This window comes from Chionomys nivalis, chromosome 4 (assembly GCF_950005125.1).
Source record: "Chionomys nivalis chromosome 4, mChiNiv1.1, whole genome shotgun sequence".
Classification (NCBI taxonomy): Eukaryota; Metazoa; Chordata; class Mammalia; order Rodentia; family Cricetidae; genus Chionomys; species Chionomys nivalis.
In genome coordinates, this window is record NC_080089.1 from 50817250 (window position 1) to 50841991 (window position 24742).

Consider the following 24742-nt stretch of genomic DNA (forward strand, 5'->3'; position numbering starts at 1 on the left):
TGAGGTGTGGCCAGCTTGGTCTGCATAGAGCACTCTAGAACAGTAGAGTGAGACTCTGTCCCAAAGGAACTCTCTCTCTCTTTCCCTCTCCCTCCCTCTCTCTCTCCCTCTTTCCCTCTCCCTCCCCCTCTCCTTCCTCTCTCTCTCTCTCTCTCTCTCTCTCTCTCTCTCTCTCTCTCTCTCCTCTCTCTCTCGTCTGTGTGTCATGTATGCACGTGTATATGGGTGCACACACCTATGCATGAAAGATCAGAAGAGGACACAAGAGTATCCAGCTCTGTTGCTCTCAATCTTATTCCCTTGAGACAGGCAGGGTCTCTCACTGGAACTGGAACTAGGCTGATAGCCAGCAAGCCCCAGTGATCTACCTGTCTCTGCCCTACTCCCCTACTCCCTGCAGTGCTGTGGTAACAGGCACATGGAGGTGACCTTACCTCCTTAAAGTTTTAAAAGTCCAAATGATTGTCTAGGGAGGTAGCTCAGTTGGTAAAGGGCCGACTTTGTAAGCCATATTCATCACCACACACTTGTAATCCCAGCTCTGGGGAGGTGAAGACAAAGGGACCCCTGGTGCTTGCTGGCCAACTAGTATAGCTGAGTTGGTGAGCCCTGGGCTCAGTGAGAGATGTTGTCTCATAAAGAAGGTAGGTAAAGAACAACTGAGGAAGATAGCTAACCCTAACCTCTGACCTCCACATACATACATGTGGGCATGTGCATACACGTGTGTATCCCCCTTCCCTCCAGTAACTCAGTAACATACAGAATAGAAATGGTATGTGCGGGTCTTGCATCTCTCCCATTTATATATAAAACTTTTTAAACTTAACTTTTAAATAACTTTAAAAAAACGTTTCATCCACATGTATAAATTCGTTTTTACTTAACCTATTTCCTTTAATACATTTGGGCACTTCTTAAAATCTCTGCGTGTGTGTTGCACTAGTGAGAAACAAGTAGTAATCTCTCTCAAGGAAAAGGCTGAACATTTGTTTCTGTGGGGTCTCTGGTCTGTTCTTGTCAGCCAGCTTCTATAGTGCCCCTACCCAGTGACTTCTGCCCCTTGGTCACAGGCTTTTCTGATTCCATCACTGCATCAGAATTGCACTGTGTAACCAGTAGGTTTTAGCAGAAAGTGCTGTTGCCACTAAAATGAGGTTATGAAGACTGACCTCCAATCTCGAATGCTCTCAGACTCGTCCCTGATTTGATTTGGGGGCATGTGAGGAAAGTCATGCAATATCACCCCTGTGGGGAGACCCCCAAGGAAAGAAGCCACCTCCCTTTTCTAACTGAGAATAAAGGGAAACACTACTATTTCGTCGGAAAATGTTTAGTAGCATTTATCAGTGATATTATGGAAGGGTTGTATTTTCTTGTCTGGAAACATCATGAATTATTATGTTAATTTACTTAATAGCTAATATGCAGAGTTATTTAAGCATTCATTGCTTTTTCTGAGTTGGTTGTGGTAATTTATGCCTTTCAAGGGATATGTCCATTTTAATCTTGTCACCAATTTAATCACAATATTTTGTTTTTGAATAAAAAAATGCCTTGATTTTTTTTATTGGTTTTATTGTGCTATATATTTTTCACCATTCCCTTCCTCTCCCTCCCCTTCTACCCTCTCACATGATCCCCACACTCCCAATTTACTCAGGAGATCTTATTTTTTTCTACTTCCCATGTAGATTAGATTCACGTATGTCTCTTTATTGTCTAGGTTCTCTGGGATTATGAATTGTAGGCTCATTTTTTTCTTTGCTTTATGTCTAAAAGCCACTTCTGAGTGAGTACATATTATATATGTATTTCTGGATCTGGGTTACCTCACTCATATGATCATAGGATATTTTCTAGATCCATTTATTTTCCTGCAGATTTCAAGATGACATTATTTTCTTCTGCTCTGTAGTACTCCAATTTGTAAATGTACCACATCTTCTTCATCTATGTTTTTGGCCGGAGGGCACTTAGTTTGTTTTCAGGTTCTGGCTATGACAAATAATGCTGCTACGAACATAGTTGAATGCATGTCATTGTGATATGATTGATCAATACCAAAAAGTGGTATTTCTGGGTCTTGAGGTAGGTTGTTTCCTAATTTTCTGACAAATCGCCATACTTATTTCCAAAGTGACTGTACAAGTTTGCACTCCCACCAGCACTGGAGGAGTGTTGCCTTTACCCTATATTCTATCCAACATAAGCTGTCATCAGTGTTTTTGATCTTGGTCATTCTTACAGGTGTAAGATGGAATCTCAGAGTTGTTTTGATTTGCATTTCTCTGATGGCTAAGGATGTTGAGCATTTTCACCTTGATGTTTATAAGGTGTGCAAAAACAGCAATTATACCATTTTCATTTCTGATATTGATAATCTCTTGTGCTTTTTATTAAACTAAAGGCATTGTTTTATTTTTATTTTCTAAGAACCAGGTTTTAGCTTTGCTGCTCTTCTCTGCTGTGTTCTTTGGGTTTCATTGGTTTATTGTTTCTTAAGATTTAAGTAACTTATGTAATGAAGCACATACAGCCTGCAATGTGATGAATTTTAATTAGCTATACAAACATGAAGCCAACACCACAGTCAGATAATGAACAATTAATTACATGGCCTCCAAAGGTTGGACATGTACCTTGTACTCATCCTCTCATGATTCCTCCACCAACACTTGGGCAGTCAGTGATTGGTGTAATGTCATAGAGTTTCATTTCTGTTTTTGAGACTTTAATAAAATACTTGTTTTTAAAAAGAAAAACTGGAAAACTGCTGTGGGATAATGCTTTTGTACACTGTAAATATTTGTCACTCATATTAGTTTAATAAAATACTGATTGGCCAGTAGCCAGGCAGAAAGTATAGGTTGGGCAACCAGGCTAAGAGCATTCTAGGAAGAAGAAAAACAGAAATGTACTCACCAGTCAGGTCAGACACATAGAAAACAAGATGAGAATGCCTCACTGAGAAAAGGTACCAAGCCACATGGCTAAACATAGACAAGAATTATGGGTTAATTTATGTTGTAAGAGCTAGTTAATAATAAGCCTAAGCTAATTGGCCAAACAGTTTATAATTTTAAAAATACTATATTACTTTTTACTGCTGAGTAATATTGGAGTCTGAGTTCACCATTGCTTATGCCTTTTAATATGCTGGTAAACAGTAGAGGTATTTCTAGCATGTACCAGTTAAAGTTGCTTTGCATATTCATGTGCCAGTATTTCCATGTATGTGCATTCCATTTTGTTTTTATTTTTAAGTAAGTATCAATAAGTTTAATATCTGTATTGTAAGTTAGGTGTATACATTAAGAAACTGTCAAATTATGTTCCAAAATGGTTGTGCTTGGGCCTGAAAAATGGGATGGTCAGTAAAGGCACTTGCCACCAAGTCTAACGATCTGGGTTTGATCCCTGCAATCCATATGGTAGAAGGAAAGAACTAACCCCAGAAAGTTGTACTCTGACCTCCACTTGCTTTCCATGGCATGAACATATTCCTATGGGTATATGTGTGTGTTACACAGACATACACACACACACTCAAAAAAGCAAACATAATGACTGTACCATTTGATTTTCCCAGTAGCCACATATGTACCTATCTTTGTCAGCACTGGCAGCATTAGATATGGTCAGGCTTTTTAATATTGAGCATTCTTCTGTGTTATGTCATTTTATCTCTTATAGATTTTTATTTCTCTCGTTATTTATAGTATTGAACATCTTCTCATCAGTTTATTTAATATCTGTATTGAATTTGGTAGAATTCTAGGTTACATACCTTGATTTTGATTTCTGTTGAATTGTTTGGATTATTTTTGTGTTTTAAGTGTTATTTATATGTTCCAAATACTATCCAGTGTAATGGCCACCACTGACAATATAATCAACTGAAATACCATAGATTAACCTCCCCATTCATGCCAGCTACATCTTAAGACCTCATTGGAATGCGAACAGTTATACAATTCTGATAAACTATTTTCATAATCTCCGTGCAATTTCCTATATACCAGGTTTTTGCTTGGCATATGCTTTCTGAATTTTTTATCCAAATGTAGAGATAATTATTTTTTCCCTCATAACAACATACTTCAAAGAGCCAGATTTTAAATTTTAATGAAGTCCTGCTTACTGCTTGTTTCTTTTACACCTTTGTGCTATGTTCTGTCATGTCTTTTTGCATTTCTTGTGCATTATTTTAGAAAAGTTTACATTTATGACTATGATCCACTTTAGATCATTTTTATATATCATATGAAACGAGGGTCATATTTTAGTTTATTGATATGGTTATCCAGTGACTTTCACCACTCTTTTTAAGAAAGTTCCTTTTCCTTGCTCAGTTCCCTTTCCTCCTTGGTCACACAGTCATTTTACTTTATTAGGGCATAACTCTTTTACACCATACTACTCTTGCTAACATCACACCCATCCAGTAGTAAGAGCCTTGAAATATTTCGTGAGTCAGTTACAAGTCCCTCAACTTCACTGTTGTGTTTTTAAGCTGTGTTTTACTCTGTTTTTCTCTGTTTCTTGTTAATTATTTTAGAGCCACTGCTCATCTGTAGTAGGAGGGCACGGGCCGCATCCCCCCACCCAGCTATCTTATCCCTCGAAATGACCAGACAGAAATTGTATTGATTAAGTTACTACCTGGCCCATTAGCTCTAGCCTCTTATTGGCTAACTCTCACATCTTGATTAACCCATTTCTATTAAATCTGTGTATCAAGATTCTAACCTACATCCGTCTCAGGATGGAGATTCATGGTGTCTTCCATACACTGCCCTTCTTCCCAAAATTCTGTTCTGTCTTCCGGCCTACCTGAGTGCTGCCCTATCAAAAGGCCAAGGCAGTTTCTTTATTCATCCAATGAAAGCAATACATAAACAGAAGAACCTCCACACTGCTCATCCATGTAAATGTGTTAATTCACTTGTCGGTTTTGCTAAGATTGTTGCTGAGATGATAGTGGTAGCTTTTCACTGATAGTGGTGTGGGCAAAATTAACATTTTTTACTTTATTTTTGAATGTTTATTGTCTATATACAGAAATATACTTGACTTTTCATATTGCTCTTATCCTAATATATTTCTAAATTCATTTATTAGCTTGAGTTAGTTTTTTGTGACTTCCATGGAACTCTACATAGACTAACTGTGCCACCCATGAACAGAACCCATGCTGCTTCCCTCTGATCTGAACGTCTTCTGTCTCTAGTCAGAATCCACAGTGCAGTGGAGACACTGGTGTCAGGAGACATCTTCCTTTCCTCCCTGGAAGTGAGAGGAGACAGAAGGCATCCCTGCCATTCCTAGAATGCTTGTGATGAATGTCCAGCTCTGTCAGATGCACTGTAAGCTTCACCATCTGAAAAGTCTTATAATCTCCTTTATTACCTCATAGATTATATTGGTTTTATGTGAAAGCAGCCCTACATGAACAAAACCTTGCTATATCATGATATAATACCATTTATGTGACCTACTGTTGAATTCAATCTGACGAGTACTTTTAGTGTTTTAGGTATATATCTCTAAAAGATACTGATCTGTTGTTTTCTTTGCTGGTACTATCTTTGGCTTTAATATCAAAATAATGATAGATTTGTGAATAACTTGGGAAATATTCTTTTCCTTTCAATTTTCTGGGAGCATTTATATAGAAAGAAGGTAGTATCTTTCTTTTTTTAATATTTATTTATTTATTATGTATACAATATTCTGTCTGTGTGTCTGCAGCCAGAAGAGGGCATCAGATCTCATTTCAGATGGTTGTGAGCCACCATGTGGTTGCTGGGAATTGAACTCAGGACCTTTGGAAGAGCAGGCAGTGCTCTTAACCTCTGAGCCATCTCTCCAGCCCCCGGTAGTATCTTTCTTAAATGTTTGATAGAATTCACCTTTGAAGCTGTTGTGGGCCTAGAAGTCTGGTTTGTATGTACGTGTGTTATGGAAGTCTGTGATTACATTAAATTTCTGTATCAATAATATCTGAACCATTTCTTTTTCAGTAAGCTATAGTGTGTTATATAGTTAAGGAGTTTTTTCCATTTTATCTAAGTTATCAGTTACATAGCCATGTTTTTCCTCATAATACTCTTATTCATGTAATATTAAAATAGGTAGTCACATTTATAAAAATTAATGCTGAATTATGTGTAATATATATTATAATGTATATTTTATACACATTAATAAGGTATATTTCATATGCATTAATTATGAGAGTTACTGAAATTTTCTTAAACTGTGCTCTGTCTTCAGCTAACATTTGCATATCATAATGACTTTAAGAAGTCAAATTCACTAAATTGCAAACTCCATTCACTGTCTTTAAAGGGCATTTTTCAGTTGAATTCTGAGTATGAATTTCTTGTACTGCTGATTTTGTCCCAGTATTTCCCCCTTATGTCTTAGATAGACACATGTTTTTCATTTATTATATAAAAATGAGTTTAGGGTTATGTTTGTGCACCTGGTCACTGAAATGGACTAATTCTTTTTGGACTTAGGAATTATATGTTTTTTATTAAAAGATAAATAGATGAAGACAGGAAAATAAGATGAAAGTCAACTCTTAAGGTCCAGCAAACACTGAGAGAATGGGGTGACTTTGTAGTGGAATACCCTGCTGTATCTGTGTGAGTCATCACAGTGTGCCCTGACATATCTGTGTTGAAACTGTGCACACTTCTGAACTGAACATCAAAAGCCTGGAGTAGAGAATCTCCAGTATAAAAACTGTTCTATGGATGATATATTATAATTTTACATTGTATCACTTCAGGGTTCATATTAATTTCAGGCTATCTCACCTGGCCAAGAGGACCTCATATTCTTTATTAAGGTGTTTTTCCCCCTTTGTAATTTTCAGTTTCCAAGTTGATATTACAACATGTACTATGTTTCATGTTAATTATGGCAAAAGAAATTTTAAATTTTCACATGATTTTTCAATGTCAGTAACTTGCCGGGCGATGGTGGCGCACGCCTTTAATCCCAGCACTCGGGAGGCAGAGGCAGGCGGATCTCTGTGAGTTCGAGACCAGCCTGGTCTACAGAGCTAGTTCCAGGACAGGCTCCAAAGCCACAGAGAAACCCTGTCTCAAAAAACCAAAAAAAAAAAAAAATCAATGTCAGTAACTTAATTATGCCATTGTGTTGCCAAGTTCTGTAAGTATATCTCTTTATTTTAACCTCAGTAGACAATAAATACTCATTGATTATCCTAATCTTTAGAAAAGAAAGCATTATACTCAATTTAAAGATTAAAGTGCACAAGTTAGTAAATGCTAGAGCCAGGATTTAAATTCTGACTCAAATCTCATACTATTGACTTGCTGTGCTGGATAGTTTTATGTCAACTTGACACAAGCTAGAAGCATCTGAGAGGAAGAAGCCTCAACTGAGAAAATGCCTCCAAAATATCAGACTGTGGGCATGCCTGTAGAGCATTTTCTTAGTAATTGGTGTGGGAGGATCCAGCCCACTGTGGGCAGTTTCACCTCTGGGCTGGTGCTCCTGGGTTCTATAAGAAAGCAGGCTAAGAAAGCCAGTAAGCAGTACCCCTCTATGGCCTCCTGCCTCCATGTTCCTGCCCTGTTTGAGTTCCTGCCCTGACTTCCTTCAGTGATGAACTATAATGTAGAAGTATAAGCAAATAACCTTTTCCTCCCCAGCCTGCTTTTGGTCATGGTTTTTCATCACAGCAATAGTAACCCTAAGACAGTTGTGGTCACAAAAAAAGAACTTCAGACATTCTGCCCATTGTTCAAAGGTGCCTCTTGAAAATACAGAGATGAGTCCAGGAAAACAAAGGTATGATTTTTATCTTTTGTAACTGGAAAGATTCTCTAAGGTATTTGTTTAAGATGTCTTCACTGCCCTTTGATTTTATGAAGGGGGAATTTGAGGGTGAGAGTCTGACTGCTTATTTATCTCATGATAGACCACCTGGTCCAACAGCTTCTTAAAATAAACACTCAGAAGTTTAATATTAATTACACACTGTTTGACATATTAGCTCAGGCTCATTATTAACTAGCTCTTATAACTTAAATCAACCTATTTATATTAGTTTATGTTTTACCACGTGACTCATGGCGTGTTACCGCACAACTTGCTTCTCTGGCAGCTGGTTGACTCCACTTTCTTTTTCCCTTTATCTTTACTTGAATTTCATGCCTGACTCTATTCTGCCTTATTATTGGCCAAATTGCTTCTTTATTAACCAATGGTAATAAAACATATTCACAGCATACAGAGGGGCATCCCACATCATATAGACATGAAAGAGTAGATGGCACAGAGACCAGTGTGATCAAGCACAAGGCATTCATAGGGTATATAGCAGTAGTTTCTGTTTTGTTTTCTAGGTCATTGAAAATGTGGGTAAACTCTTACAATTCCAAGAACCGGGGAGATGTCAGGATATTTGTCCTGAAAGATTATGCTCCTGGAAATAGCATTTTTATTTGACTCATTCATCCTCTAAAACAATACCTAGCAGTTGTTCATTTATTTAACAGAGATTTTAGTGACAATTATGTATCAGGCACTTTTCCAGGTGTTTGGGTATATAAATGTAAGATTTCTGCTTTCATGGATTTTAAATTCCAGTAGGGGAAGATGAAGAACAAATAGTAAAAGTAGACTTGGATATTAGAAAGTGTTATCTGATAGGAGAAGTTAAAACGGGTCAGTCTGAGAGTAAATAAGTTAGAAAAACTGGGGAAGATCTCTTTTATCAGCCATATGGTTGCCAGTCCCAAAGAACTCTCCTGGTACAAGACACCAGAGAGAACAGATGTCAGAGATGAGCACTCTCACCCATTCTCAGACTTGAATTTTCTGTAGCCACGATCCTCGATGATATCTGCCTTCTCCCAAGGAGACAAGGATCACACACACAGAGACAGAGACAGAGTAGTTTTATGAGACTATATAAATGTAAAACTCATCATTATAATTTATTTAGCTGACATTTACTGTGTGTGTTTCCTATGATCTGATATTTCTAGGAATATTGTGAATATAGACAAAAACAAAAACCAAAAAATACCCCAGTGGCTTCATGGAGCATACATTAATATTCCAATCCAAAAAATAACTAAACCAATTATACTGCATATATATATAGTTCTCCCAATCCTACCCAGTCCAGACTTCACAACTAATCATTGACTGATAGACTACCATTAAATTCTCATTCAAACCACCACACGATGTAACCCATCTCTACCACTCTTGCATAGATCCCCACAGTCCTACTGAAATGATACTTGTACATCCGTGTTTGTTGCTATACTTTTGGGACTAGCTCAGAATGGAACCAGGCGAGATGTCCACTCAGTGGAGACATGGATTAGGAAAATGTGCTACACATACACAGTGGGGTTTTATTCACCTGTAAAGAAATGTGAAATCATAGCTTAGCAGTACCAAAGAGCTCCACAACAGCCCAGAATGGACTCTAACAGAGGTTTATTTATTGGGAGATAAACTCACAGTGAGGGTGGCGATCCGCAGTCCTCTGTGTGTGAGCTGGGAACTGGAACCGCATCCAGTAGAAAGGGGGTCATACACGTTTTTCATCTGCACTTCTAGTACATGAGACCACACCCAAAGCAGAATGGTGTCTTAAAGACTATCGATCGGCTGAAGGAGTTTCCACAACACATGACAACGGCAGAAAATGAATGCAGCTGGAACTCATTAATTAAACAAAATACGCCTAAGTCAAAGACCACATGTTTTCTTTTATATGTGATCCTGTATTTTTAATATCCATCCTCCTTTCTGTGTATGGAGGGGGCACTGCTTTAGCATTGTGAGCTATACGTTCAGAGAAAGTATCTGACGGCATTGCATTAACAGTTTCAGAGCCTGGAAATAAATAAGGCCCACAAGTGTGTTTGCTCAGTTCTGCCACCACAGGTGCAGTGTGTGCTCTTTGCTTTGTTAAGGTAATGCTGTCGTCTTTGTAATGAATAACTTTGAAAAATTACCAGCTGAACTGTCAATTGTTGTTTTGTCTAGCTTTTAATCTGTGCTTTTCACAGGTTTTTTAACCTAACTTTTCGCACTTTAATAAGCATCAGCAATCATTACAGGATTATTCTCTTATTACTAACATTTTTTAAAAGTTGGGTAAAATAGCCCCAGAGTCCGGGAGTCGAAGCTGGTTGTCAAGCCAGTCCCATTCCGCGCTCCCCTGCCTTTTCTTTCTCTTTCAACATGACAGATGCCGCTGTGTCCTTCGCCAAGGACTTCTTGGCAGGTGGAGTGGCCGCGGCCATCTCCAAGATGGCGGTAGTGCCCATCGAGCGGGTCAAGCTGCTGCTGCAGGTGCAGCATGCCAGCAAGCAAATCATGGCAGATAAGCAATACAAGGGCATTATAGACTGCGTGGTTCATATCCCCAAGGAACAGGGAGTCCTGTCCTTCTGGCGTGGTAACCTGGCCATTGTCATCAGATACTTCCCCACCCAGGCTCTCAACTTTGCCTTCAAAGATAAGGCAAAGCAGATCTTTTTGGGTGGTGTGGACAAGAGGACCCAGTTTTGGCGCTACTTTGCAGGGAACCTGGCATCAGGTGGTGCCGCTGGGGCCACATCATTGTGCTTTGTGTACCCCCTTGATTTTGCCCGTACCCGTCTAGCAGCTGATGTGGGCAAAGCTGGAGCTGAAAGGGAATTCAAAGGCTTTGGTGACCGGCCTGATTAAGATCTACAAATCTGATGGGATTAAGGGCCTGTACCAAGGCTTTAATGTGTCAGTCCAGGGCATTATCATCTACCGAGCTGCCTACTTTGGCATCTATGACACTGCAAAGGGAATGCTTCCAGATCCCAAGAACACTCACATCTTCATCAGCTGGATGATTGCACAGTCTGTCACCGCTGTTGCTGGCTTGACTTCCTATCCCTTTGACACAGTTCGCCGTCGTATGATGATGCAGTCAGGACACAAAGGAACTGACATCATGTATACAGGCACGAAGGAAGCAAGGCCTTTTTCAAGGGTGCATGGTCCAACGTTCTCAGGGGCATGGGTTGTGCCTTTGTGCTTGTCTTGTATGATGAGATCAAGAAGTACACATAATTATGTCGTAGGTGTTCTCCCCGAGAACAGGCATGTTGTATAATACACCATATCTTGAACATTCTGGACAGATTCTCTGGGCTTGTCTGTTTTATCAATGGCAACTATTTACCAGTTGAAGAGTGGGAAGCAATAATATTCATCTGACCAGTTTTCTCTTAAAGCCATTTCCATAATGACAATAATGATGGGACTCGATTATATTTTTTATTTCAGTCACTCCTGATAATAAAAATTGAAGAAATAAAAAATATCTAAAGACAAAAAAAAGTTGGGTAAAATAGAAACTAAATCACCTATTACTTAACATTGTGTGGTCACTGTGATTAAACTCCTGATAATTTAAACATAAGGAAGAGCGTTTTGAGAACGACGATTTTAATATGATGGTTCCTCATTGACTGATTGCCAAACATCCTTCTCAAGAAGTGTGAAATCTGGAGGCTGGAGAAGTGGCTTAGTGGTTAGGAGTGCTTCTGGCTGTTCAGAGGACCTGGGTTTGGTCTCCAGCACCCATTAGGTAGCTCACAACATTCTGTAACTGTAGCTCCAAGGTAACCACGTGATGCCTCCCTTCCTAGGGCACTGTCACCCATACACACACACACACATAATCATAATTGAAAATAAGAAACAAATCATTATTTAAGGTCTGAAATCATTGCTGATTCCTCTGTGAAGCCTGTGACCTTGTGTTTTCCTCTGTTCACCCTTTATCTTCCCACATAGTTGTCCGCAATGACTTTCTGACTCTTCACCTCCTTGACATATGGATTATATGCTTTACTGTTATATTATTGTTTTATATATAATTACAGGACTTTCTGTAAGCGAGTGTGGGTGTTACAGCTCTTGAACGGCAACAATATCCTGACTTATCAGGAAGACAGGCTATGCTTAGAGCTGCAACAGGACAGTTCCGGAGGGGTAGAGCAGCAGTGACAGCTCTGGAGGCTGGAGCCGGAATAGGACAGCTCAGCCCTGGAAGAAAAGGTGTCCTAACTTGTCGGGAAGCCAGGCTACCTAGAGCTGCAATAGGATAGCTCTAGAGGTTGGAGCCGCAATAGGACAGCTCAGCCCTAGAGGGAGAGGTGTCCTGGCTTGTCAGGAAGCCAGGCTACCTGAAGTTGGGATGAGGTGGAGAATGGTCTCCCTGTAGGATATAGCAGTACCACTCTTCTCCTGGAAAGCCACTACAGCTGAGGTCTGCTCTGTCCCCTTAAGGGAATGTCCTAGCGGAGTTATATGCTTCTTCTTTGGCCCAAGATGTTACTTCTGCTAAAGGTGAAGCCCCTGCAGAAATGTAGCAATCTCCACTGCTCTGGCAAAAAGTTGATACTTTTTTCTGCTCAGTCTTTCTCAGCCTCCCTAAGGGAGCGTCCCAGCAAGGTTCTTCTGTTTTGTTTTATTCAGCCTTGCTCAGCCGGCCCCCAAGGGAACGTCCCAACAAGGTTTTTCAGCTCAGTCCCCCAAAAGATATCCCAACCAGGTTCTATTCTGCACTGGTAAATGAAGATCTTCACCCAGGACTCTTTTGAGAAAGAGATTTATTTGGGAAGGAAGAGTCCAGGAAAGTGGATGTCTCTCCCAGGGTGGTAAAGGACAGCCAGCAACTGAACAGACAGAGGGACTTATATAGAGCTTCTTAGGGCAGCATTTTCCCAGGGAGAAGTTTCTCTGTTCAGGAATTGGTTAGTTTTCCCTGCTCAGGGATTAGTTAGTTGGTCAGGGTCAGAGATAGCTCTAATTTAAGGGCCAAACTGTGTTTCATTCACTGGTCCTTTTTAACCTTTTGGCTCTAATTCCAGAGCCAGGGCATATTTCTTTAACTGACTCTGATTCTAGGGACAAATATTCCTTTGACACTAGTTTCAGAGTCAGGACGTGTTTCTTTGGTTTGGGTTCAGGTATAAAGTGTTTCTTTTCCTAACTCAGGTCTTAGATCCAGGGTGTGTTTCTTTTACTGGCTCTGGGTTCACAGTCAGGATGCTCAGAGATTGGTTGGTTTCCTGCTTAGAAATTGGTTTGTTTTATTTCTGTTGATCAGGGGCAGAGTTGGCTCTGGTTTCAGATCCTGTGTGTTTCTTTCCCTGGCTCTGGAAGAGTGGGTTTCTTTGGCTGCCCCCTTTACCCTATACTTTCAATACAGATTGATGATAGCCAACATTTGCCTGGCCACTTTAGAGTATTATTGTTTTATTTACTGTGTTGGTGACAGTGAAGTAGTAATGATGTAATGAAATAGGTTAGGTTTATGGAAGGTAAAGGAGTCATTTAAAACAGCAAGGTATGATATCATGTCTTTAGGTTTTGTTTGACTGGGCTGCCCTTGTGCCAGTGCCATGCTGACCTTGTCACTGTGGATGTATACTATATTTTGAAGTTAGATAATGTGATAGTTCTGGTTGGGTGGTTAAGAGCACTACGGCTGTTGAAGAAGACTTGAGATTGGTTCGCAGCACCTGCATCTGTGTTCTTTTTGCATATTTCTATGGTCTTTTGTGTTTCCATACAAATTTTAATTTTTTTTCCTATTCCTGCTAAAAATGTCATTGGAATTTTGATGTATGTTGTAGATTTCTATATATTACTTTTTTGAATCAACAATATTCACAGTAGTAACCCTGGAATATGGAAGGTTTTTCTATCTTTCATTTTTCAGCACATTGAAGTTTTCCTTGTAGAGGTCTTTCATCTCCTTGGTTAGGTTTATTATGAATGTGCTATTTTTACTAATTTTGTTCTTAACAGGTTTATTATTGTACATGAATTTTGGTATCCTACATCCTTACTGAAAATATTTGTCACATCCAAAACTTCTATAGTAAAGACCATGGATCTTTGAAGAGTAGAACCCTGTCATCTGCAGCTTTTGTTCTTTCTCTCTTTGTTTTCTCATTGTCCTATGTAAGACATAAAATACTACATATACTGAATAAGAATCAAATGAGGAGGTGCCCTTAACTTTTACATTTAAGGGAAAATGTTTTCAGTTTTCTCTCATTTAGTAAAATATTGACCACTGGGTTTTTTTTTTCATATTTAGCTTTCATTATGTTAAGATATATTATATTTATTACTAATTTCTTCATAACTTATCACAAAGGACTGTTAAATTTTTTCTAATATGTTTTATGAATATATAGAGATAACCATGTGATTTATGTCTTTACTAGTACTGTATATTACATTTTTTGAAGATGTTGAACCAACTATGTACTTCATAGGATGAAAGCAATTTGGCTCTGTTATATGATATTTTTCATTTTTCATTATTCCAGGATAATGTCAAAAGTGAATCCAGTGTCTTTAGATTACATTTATCCTGAAATCCTCCAACTGCTACCAGATCACCCCACCCACACCCCCTTCCCAACTTCATGTCTATTTCTTTATTTACGCATATGTGTGTATGTCTATGTGTGGGATGTGCATAGGAGTAAAATGCCTACTGCGGTCAGAGGTGTCAGATCCACTGGAGCTGGAATTATAAGCAATTATGAGCCTCCCATCATGGTTACTGGGAACCAATCTTTGGTCTCCAGCAAGAGGAATTCATGCTCTCAACCTCTGAGTGATCTCTCTAGCCCCTTCCTGTTGTTGGAGGCCACTTGTTCATTTCCCAGCTGCCCAGACTCCTGAAATAATCACACAAAAACTATATTATTTGCAATACTGCTTGGCCAATAGCTTAAGCATATTTCTGGCTAACTCTTATATCCTAAACTAACCCATTTCCATTAATCTGTGTATTGCCATGAAGTTGTGGCTTACCAGGTAAAGTTCTGGCGTCTGTCTCCAGTGGGGCTACATGGGCTTCTCCCTGACCCCACCTTCTTTTCTCCCAGCATTCAGTATAGTTTTTCCTGCCTACCTATATTCTACCCTGTGCAGGCCCAAGACAGTTTCTTTATTAACCAATGGTATTCACAGCATACAGAGGGGAATCCCACATCATTTTCAAAAGGTCAAGAGACCCTGGACATCTAGACACCTAAAGAAGAAAAGATAATTATCCAGATAGGATCGCTAAGCAAAGAGAATTATGGCTTATGAGCACAGGTCATCTGAGGGTAAGAATCTCTGAACATAAACTAGAATAATAGTCATGATTCATTTAAAAATCAAAGCAGGCTTTGGAGTTGGACAACGGCTCTGTCCTTCTCTAAATCCAAGCATGTTGTTAAAAGAAAAATTCAGAGTTTCTGTCTCATGTCAGGAGCCATCTGGTATGGGTCAGAAAGAAGAAAGAATTTAGAAAAAAAAATACTTTTTTTTCACACCTATTTTTGTCTCTATTGTACCTTTCATTGAAAATATGTTTGTATAAATAATGTTTAAGTTTTCCACAGTGAACAATAAATTTTCCTGCAGTAATTTTTGAAGTTTCCAGGAAGAAGATGGGGCCCCACAACAACCACTCCTGTTTGGGGTACCAGGTGCTCAAGATGGTTCCAACTTGGTTAGCTGAAATGGTGCACCTTTTTACAGCGTTCTGGCCAGAACTCCAAATAGGAACCTCAGAAAAATCCTACCAAATACTCAGAGGAACTTCCCGTGCATTGACCACTGACAAAATGCATGATGTCCAGACAGAACAATCAGGACACAAGAAAAAAAAAAAAGACTGTCAAATCCTGCCAACACAGGATAAGATGGTTTTGAAATTTTTCTGCCTCTGAAAATGGTCTGAAAATGAGGTCAAAGCCAGCCTGATCTACAGAGCGAGTTCCAGGAGAGGTTCCAAAGCTACAGAGAACAGAGAAACCTTGTCTCAAAAAACCAAAATAAATAAATAAATAAATAAATGACTAAATAAATAAATAAGACAAATAGGCAGAAAGAAATTGTTATCTGTACACAAAGGAGTATGCTTATAATTCTCACAGTTTGGCAGACTGAGGAAAGAAGATCACTTGAGATCAGGAGTTCAAACTCAGCCTGGGCAACATAACATAGCAAACCTGCCTCAAAAGAAAAACGAAAGAAATTCGGGTAGTGTTTTTAACTTTAGTAAATCCATAAGTTACAGCAGAATGACTTAGAATGAAATGTGCTTACTTGTTCCTTCCTACGTGCCATTATTTAACTGTTATCTGAACCAATCCACTCAAACATTAGAGAATTGAGTCACTGTATTGGTGATCTGGCTCATTGTTGAATCGGTAAATGTTCTAACATGTGGTTCCATCATAGTGCAGTCAGTGTATACATAAGTTGCTTAAGTCACTTAAATGTGTTTGCATTTCTGATTCAAGATGATCCAGATTAATGTTACTTAATTCATAATGGAGATAGGTAGTATTTTTAAGTCAACAGGCCGCATTAAAGGGACAAGAATCAGTTTGGCATTTTTATCCAGTCCTCCATTGAGGCTGACTTGCTTCTCGTCACCCTTTCTTCTTGCAATAGAACTATTCCTGCAAAGTTATCATCTCATTGAAGTTCTGTAAATCATGTTTCTTTCTGTTAAGCGGGCTGTGTCATTGTGTATAATTAATGGTTTATTAAGTCTTTAAAGGCAACAATCACAAATACTTCTTTCTCACTAATGTCATGCCAGTGCCTTGAACATGGCAGCTTCCTAGTCATTGTTGTTGAATCACTTCTGTGTCAAGGCTGTGGAGAAGTTGTATGTTTTATTCTTTGGAAATACTTTTTCTGGGGGGGTTCTGATTCTTATTAGTATAACTGTTTATTGGTGTCCATTTTCCTTCATTTTCTTCTTCCATCCTGCTATTCTGTTTTACCTGTGTGCCTTCATTTTTGAATATTCATATTACTGTACTTAGTATATAATATACTGCTGATTGTGATATATCATAGATACTACTGACTAATCAGTATTTTTGCTGACTAAAGTATTCCTTCATATGTTTCTTGCTCTTAAAGGCTCTGCTCATTCTGTTTATCCATCGTTCCATCTGTCCTTCCATGTCCTTATCCTGACTGAATCCATTTTGATTGTGATACTAACATTATCACTAGGCTTTTTTGCCATAATCGGTGGCTAAATTCATGCTCTGTTCATTATGTTGTCTAGTTAATTTGGAGATATATTTAGCATACTGCACACTACCACTTTATGGAATTTTTTAGTAATTTGAGTGTGACTTTTGTTACAATGATGAGTATTGAGACACACCGTCACCTGCTTGTTTACCCATTAGCAAGACATAATTGCTTTAGGCTATATTTTCAGATTTTGTTTATTGCTGAAATGTTCAGTATGGTCACAAATATCCCATAAACAGGTTTTAATCCTGAATAATATAGATGGCTATCACTAGTGATTTTGTAGCCTCATTTCAATGGCTATGTTCTTTTGTTTTAAATTATATCTAGCCCAATTTATTCTGAATGGCTCAGCAGAGATGCCCCTGGAAGACGATATAGAGAGTTGTATCCTGGCATGTTTTAACCAGGTGGAGCCCAATTAGAAGACAGTTCACATTCTAAGCTCATGTGCACTCTACATTTAGAAGGTACGGTCTGATCGAAATTAAATGCAGAGTGAATAAAGGAGTCGGCAAGAAGTGTAGTCCAGTTAAGGGTCTGTTGCAAACTGCAGAAGCGGTTATGAGGCCCTGGTCTATACAATGTATTTTTTTATTAGCATGCTCTTAAAACATTAAGAGGAAGTAAAGGAAGGGCACTCATCCATCACTGGTGGGGTGTAAAGTGGAACCGCTGCTGTGGTGAAGTCTGGTCGTTCTTCGGTAGGTTAAATATATGGTAGAATTACCATATGATTCGGTACTTCTGACTAGAAGCATTATATGTGTATCCGTACACTCAACATAGAAAATGGACATTTTTATGGCACCATCAGTCATACTAGCCAGAATGTTCAAACCACTGAAGTGTCCCTCGGCAAATGATTTTTATAGTATATTCATACAGTGTAACATGTAGTAATAAACTTGACAAGCTACAGGATGAACCTTGAAACTCTTATGCTGGCCTAAAGAAGGGAGACAGAAAAGATCACATACAGTATGGTGTGATATATGCAAGTAAGGCAGACTCATGGAGGGGCAGGGCTGATGGATGAGTCGAGGGTTAGGACCTACAGGCTTCCTATAGGGCTGATATAAATGTTTAAGAACTAGATAGTGATAATGGTTGTACATTGTGCTTATTGTAAATACTAATGAATCTTACATTTTAAAATTATTAAAGTGCAAGGGCTGCAGAAAGAGCTCCGTCAGGAAAATGCTTCCCACACAGGCACGAGGACCTGAGTGTGACCCTCAACACCAAGGTTAAAGGCCAGGCCTGATACTGCATGTTTATAACCCCAACACTGTGGAGGTATAGGTATAGGGTTCCTAGAGCTTGCTACACACAGACTGATAGGTGGATTCCCAGGTATGGTGAGCCCAGGTCCCAGTGAGAGACCCTACCTACATTGGGAGATGTCTAGCTCCCACACACATACTCTACACAGCTTGGATATGCACACGTACACACAAATTGATATGAAAATTTTTATTTGCATTTTGTTATAATTTTAACAGAACTCAAAATTAGGTCAGCATTTAAAAACAGCAATACTTAAGGGAAAATCACTGATTTACGTACTTTGGGAGGCCCAGAAGTATTGTATACTGCATAGGGCCTCAGAAATATAGTGAACTGTATAGGTAGTAGAGAAGGAAGTGCAAACTGTGTGTGCAAAATTTACTGTTTTTGATACCTCTCTGTGGTCCAAACAAAGCGATTGTAAATCAGGACAAGTTCAAGGCCATTGTGAGGAATTTCCTGAGATACTGCATCAAAATAAGAATAAACAGATGGCAGGGATGTGGTTCAGTGATAGAGTGTTAGCCTAGCATGCACAAGAATGGTCCAATGTCCAGAAGACATCAAAGAAAGAAAAGATGAATAAGAACTGGACAATAAGGCTTATATTCTTGTCCGTTTTATTTTCATTTTATCTCCATAGCTAATTACAGTTTAAATTGTCTATATTTTAATAATTGTAAATGTGTTTTTTCATCTTTTTTTCCTCATTGTTGAATTGCAACATTTCTTACCTACATTTACTGTGACAGCTTCCTAACCGTTTCCCTCTACCTGAGTTTCCCTCCTCTGTTTTCTTCCCTATATTAAAAACACAGCCTAAAAACCTGCGGTGTTTGGGGTAAAGGCTAAATAAGATTCTTAGAAAATGGGAAAATGTCCTTTCCCAGTCTTATAATTGAATCCCTCCTGAACTTCCCTGATATATAACACATGGTCTTGATTGGCACACTTCCTTTTCTTGGAGTACCCTTCAGTGTTTGGTGATCTGTCTGCCCATCCATCCTTTAAGACTGGGTCCTTCAAGAAACTTTCCTAACCCATCCAGTCTCAGATAAAAGCCATAGGTTTGCTGGGCCTCGGTACCCTATGTGTCTCTCACAGCTCTGGCTTCTCATTGTTTACTTGATTGCTCTGTTGGATTACTGACCTCCTGATACCAGGGACAGTATCTGTCTTCCATGACTAAACACACAAGTACCCAACAAAGCAACTTTAACACTGTTACATGCCTTACACGGTATTCATAATAAATGCTGAGTGAGACTATTGAAGACATAGAGAACTGAATCTAAGCCAAGAGCTGACAAGCAAAGACTGATTTAAGAGAAAGTTTTCGTGGAAGACATGACATTTGGAATGGGCTGTGAAGTAGGGCAATGGCTTGAGGAGGCAGATTGTATTCAATAGCTACTGAAAGTGATTTTGTCCTAGTGTGCCAGGACTTGAGGCTGTATGGGGCCTATGTTGTATATTGATTATCACTTATGAACACATGTATTTCCCAGAAGTGTTCCGCAGTTTTGTCTGTTTTGTGGCACTTTGTGTTGGGGGTGTGGGTGGGCTGTGGACAGGTGAGACAGCACTGTGTGGAGGTCAGAGGACAACCCCAGGGGTCAGTCCCTTCTTCCCTGGGCCAGGCTCTTTGCTGCTTGCCTCTGCAGTGCATGCAGGAGGCTAATGGACCAACCAGCATTTGGGAGTCTCCTGTCTCTCCCCCCATCTCTCTGTGGGAGCACTGCTATCACAGGTGTGTTCTACCACACCCAGACTTAGTGCTGTTCTAGAGATTCAAACTCAGGAGCTTACACTTACACCCCAAGCTTTTTACTTCCTAAGAGAGCTCCCCAGCCCCTCCTTTGTGATGTGATTTATATGAAACAACTATGTCTGTAAAACTTTATCTAAAAGTCAGAGTTTTTTAGCATAATAGCAAATATTAGGAAATGTTACTATGGCCAGGTTTCGGGGAAGTTACATGGTTTTAGCAGCAATTAGGTCTTAAAAATCTCTTTGCCACTCAGAAAGAGCTTCATAAATGCTTTACAATGGTGTGTTATGTGTTAGTGCACAGGTCTCAGCAGGTTAATCTTTAGACCATTTGCAGTACTTAACTTAGATCAGTTTAGAGGTCTGTTAATTATAACTGGTAGATCCTATTCAGGCTATATTAAGAGTTAAATAGAAGGCTTACTGTTCCCATTTCTAGGCATTGATATTACCCCTTCCCATTTCTATACTACAAGAAACTAAAATAATCACATCTCTTTTGCACTCAGAATAAAATAAATATTTCATAACTGTTTAATAATAAATATACTTTCGGTAGAAAACACTGAAATTGTATTTTTTAAAGACACAAAAGTTATGTGTTTATCCTTTTAGATGAAAGTTGTTTCTAATTATTTGAATGCTAAGTGATTGGGTTTTTTTTCAGATGTACTACAACATGTATGTTAAATCAAGGCTCTCTTTGCTAGGTCTTGAAGCCTTTTGTCACACAGAAATCTTTAAAATTATAGACTGTCAACTTGCATGTTGCTAAAGTCACACAGAAAAGATTTTTTGTGGGTTCTTCCCAACAGAAACACTAAATCATATTTGAATGTATATTAACTATGAGTTAAACTTTTTTTATTCTCTGTGGAAATCCTTTGTTTTAAAAGAAAAGCCATTTTAAAAGTCGCCTACATTAACCCTTGGCATAGGCTAACCTCAAGGAAATAATAATAACTCCTGAGTTGTTTCAGGTCAGTGGCTGTTGTTCCTAAAGTCTCAGCTTTAGAAGTAACCATTTGAAGCAAGGTTTAGGGCAAACTGTAGCCCAGACAGGGTGCTTTGTTTGTGTACAATATTACAGGGCCCCAGCCTCCCCTATCCGTTTTTGCATTATCTGTGCTTGATTTTGCAGTGTGAGGGTTGTGAAGAAGTCTTCACAGCATGAGCTACCTTATGGCAAGGAGCTGCCACCCAGAAGAGGGTGAGGGATCTCCTAGGGAAAAGGGTGGGGACAGTCGTGTCTGAGGGCTGCAGGTGCAGTTGGTGTTGCTGGGAACATGGCAGAGGTAGCGAGCTCTGTCTCAGCTTGGGCTCTCATAAGCAAAGACTCTTTAGTGGCCAGCAGATCCTGGGTGTGCAAAGCAGGCAGACTAATAATGACTTGTGTGGGATAATTTTTACATTATTGTGTAAAAAAGTTAGCCTTGGCATTAGTCTCAACCCGCAGTGAAGAATAAGATCACCCAAGGACCAGCATATAGCAACTACATACTGACGAGAGAAGGTTACCTTCTGGGGTGATGATTTTCTGTGCCTGGGTTTAGTTCAGATTTCACAAGTGAATGCATTTGCCAAAGCTTGGTGGATATTCACTGAAGATTTGGTCTCATGTATTTTATTCTTGCATAAATCTTAAGTTTTAATTGAGACAAATTCTAAGTAAATATTGGGCTCTAGTTAATGACACACATGCTCCAAAGTGGCTAAGGCTGAAATGCTGAGAAGGAAATTAATTAATGCCCGCACAGTAAGAAAATGAACTAGGATTTGATGAGCCGCTGTGATAAATGTTAATGCTAACATATAGGTTGGATTGTACATCTACTTATTATAAAGGTATTTCAATCTTAAGATATTTTCATAATGAGGCAGTAAGAAACTTCTGTGTACAGAAGCAGTGGTGAGACCAGCGAAGACACGAAGTCATTACTTTAATGGGTTCCATGTTTCATAAACAACTGTCAGTCATGACTACAGAAAGCTTTGTCTTGTGGTTGAGTGTCTGGCTGACTGATTCGTTGCATGTGGTCTGTTTCAGAGACAGTCCCTCTGCTAGCATCGACACGTGTGCGTTTCTGTCATCATTCATGAGCTCCAGTAGGACTCTGCTGATTGACGGGCCAGTGGAACTTCAGAGAGGCCTGCAGAGGCAGGAGCGGCATCTTTTCCTATTCAATGACCTGTTTATTTCAGCCAAAATCAAGTAAGTAACTTGTATATACTGCGAGCAATCATTATAAAGTTTAATTTCCTCTGACAAAGACCACATTCTCCACTCGGTGCTTACTATAAGAACGTCTGGCATGTATTAAATGCCTAATATCTTTTTTAAAAACTGTGTTCATGTTTGTACGTGGGTGTTTTGCCACATGCATGCAGTGCCCATGAAAGTCAGAAGAGGGCATCAGACCCCCTGGAACTGGAGTTACAGACAGTTGTGAGCGAACATGTGGGTGCTGGGAGTTGAAGCTGGGGCTTCCGGAAGAGCAGCCAGTGCTCCTAACCACTCAGACAGTTCTCCAGCCTCTCTAGCTAGGATCTTTAATGAGGTGCTTGTATTTTTAAGTTGTTTATTAAGTGTTAGTTTAGGTCCTGTTTGTGCCATAACTCGAGTAACATAGTAGGGGCGATGAAGAATATGATGGGAATAGCCTCCAAAGCCGACATTCTATGGTAAGTGATGTAACAGGTTGCCTCTTAGTGTGTGTATGAAGAGCTGTAGATAGTGACCAATACTAGGAACAAAACTTAGATGCTGAAGTAGGAAGTAAAAGAAAAGGACGAAGAATTATTAGAGGACAAAAAGCAACCAGCCATTACAGACTGAGAGGGTGAGCTAAATAACAAATTCCTCCGAAACATACCGGTTTAAAACTACCAGTGTTTCATGGAGTTCAAGTCAGGACTCAGGATTATTTAAGTGGGTGGCTCTGGCTCAAGCCTCCTGACCCTGAGGGTTGACTGGAGGATCCATCTGGAAGCCAGCGCATCATTTCCTTGCTGGCTGTTGGTTTCCTTTCATTTGGTCTCCTCCACAGTTCTCCTCATAACATGGCACCCCGCTTCCTTCCGCGAACACTTTCAAAAGTGATGACACTGTCCTTCCCGACCTGTGCATTGGCCACACAGACCAACCTGGGGGACAGATGGAAGGGGGCTTTACAAGATAACATCGAGAAGCAGAGACTACTAGGGGACACTTCAGAAGTTTAGAATCATAGGGAGTTTGGAATTTTCAGTTTCAATTGGGGAATGCCATAATATGATTCATGTTTTTAAATATTTACTCATTATAAACAATTGTTTGGAGTAAAGGCAAGAATAGAAACAAAGAAACTTAGTCTCCTTTACACATCACTCCTCAAAGACCTTACTCTCACTGAGCTTTTTATTCTCTGTGGTAGAGGAACTGGGGGTGGCTGTCCATGTGCTGTGTCTTTGATTTCATTGCAGCGTTTATTTCTCAGATGGTCTGAATGGTAGGAAATCCATTTCCCCGGACCTTCTCCTCATAGTTCTCAATGCCTTCTAACTACTTAAGCCTCAGACCCATCACAAGTATTAGATTTGTCAATTACGTCAAAATATATTGTATTTTAGTATAAATAGTCCAAGGAAGACTAGGAAGGAATTGTCAAAAAGCAAGCACAGCCTTCTTAAGGTAGCTTACATTCTAGGTCCCCAGAGCTTAATGCTAATTGTGTTAGCTCTACTCTGTTTTGTTGTTGTTGGGGTTTTCTTTTCTTTTCTAATTTAGGTTCTTTTTTGGTTATAAATTTTTAGTGTTTGCAAGAATATACTAGAAAGATTATTGGGGGAAAAAACACTTAAGAAGTAAAATTTAAGGTAATCTGTACTTCTAAAGCCACAGTCTTAACAACCATTCTATTTGAAAGTATATGGTATTTTTTTTTTCTGTTCCCAGGCTCATTTTCAGTATCTAAGTTGGAAGTGCTTAACATTTTATAAGTCGTATTTTTATGTCTATTCATTGAAATAATTTTGAAAGTAGGCAAGTTATAGGTAATTAACTTTTATGACAGAAATAAACTTAAGTTGGGTTTTGATCCAAATGTAGTACTCATCATAAATAGTCACTTTTTAGATATTTGCTGCCATTAATGCAGGCATGAGAACTAAGTTTGTCCAGTGTTTCAAAGATCTAAATAATCATTCACGTTATAACCTGGTGTTCCAGGGACAGGAGATAGGGAAAATAAGACATTCTTTGCCCTCTCATAACAAATACAGAACCTCCTGTAAAACTCAAGAAACAAAATAACAAGAGCATCCGTTTTTGTTTCTATCTCACTAGATATAACAACAATTTTAAGATAAAAAATAAAATCAAGTTGAGTGACATGTGGACAGCAAGCTGTGTGGACGAAGTGGGAGAAGGCAACACGAACGCTCTGAGGTCCTTTGTCCTGGGCTGGCCCACAGTGAACTTTGTGGCCACTTTCAGGTAAGAACCGTGGCTTGTCCTTAGGCTTCCCTCAGATACTGGAACACTGTCTAGGACAGAGAGAAATGGTTTTAC

General features: G+C 39.2%; 1 protein-coding gene and 1 pseudogene across 1 annotated transcript in view; both read left to right on the forward strand.

Moving 5' to 3' along the window:
• Arhgap20 (Rho GTPase activating protein 20) overlaps positions 1-24742 on the forward strand; it is an 85919-nt gene that overhangs the window by 26625 nt on the left and 34552 nt on the right. Inside the window, exons 3-4 of the mRNA XM_057767214.1 lie at positions 22241-22405; positions 24518-24667. Of these exons, the coding sequence (XP_057623197.1) occupies positions 22241-22405; positions 24518-24667 (315 nt within the window). The remainder of the gene's footprint in view (positions 1-22240; positions 22406-24517; positions 24668-24742) is intronic.
• LOC130872872 (ADP/ATP translocase 2-like) lies at positions 10252-11257 on the forward strand (annotated as a pseudogene).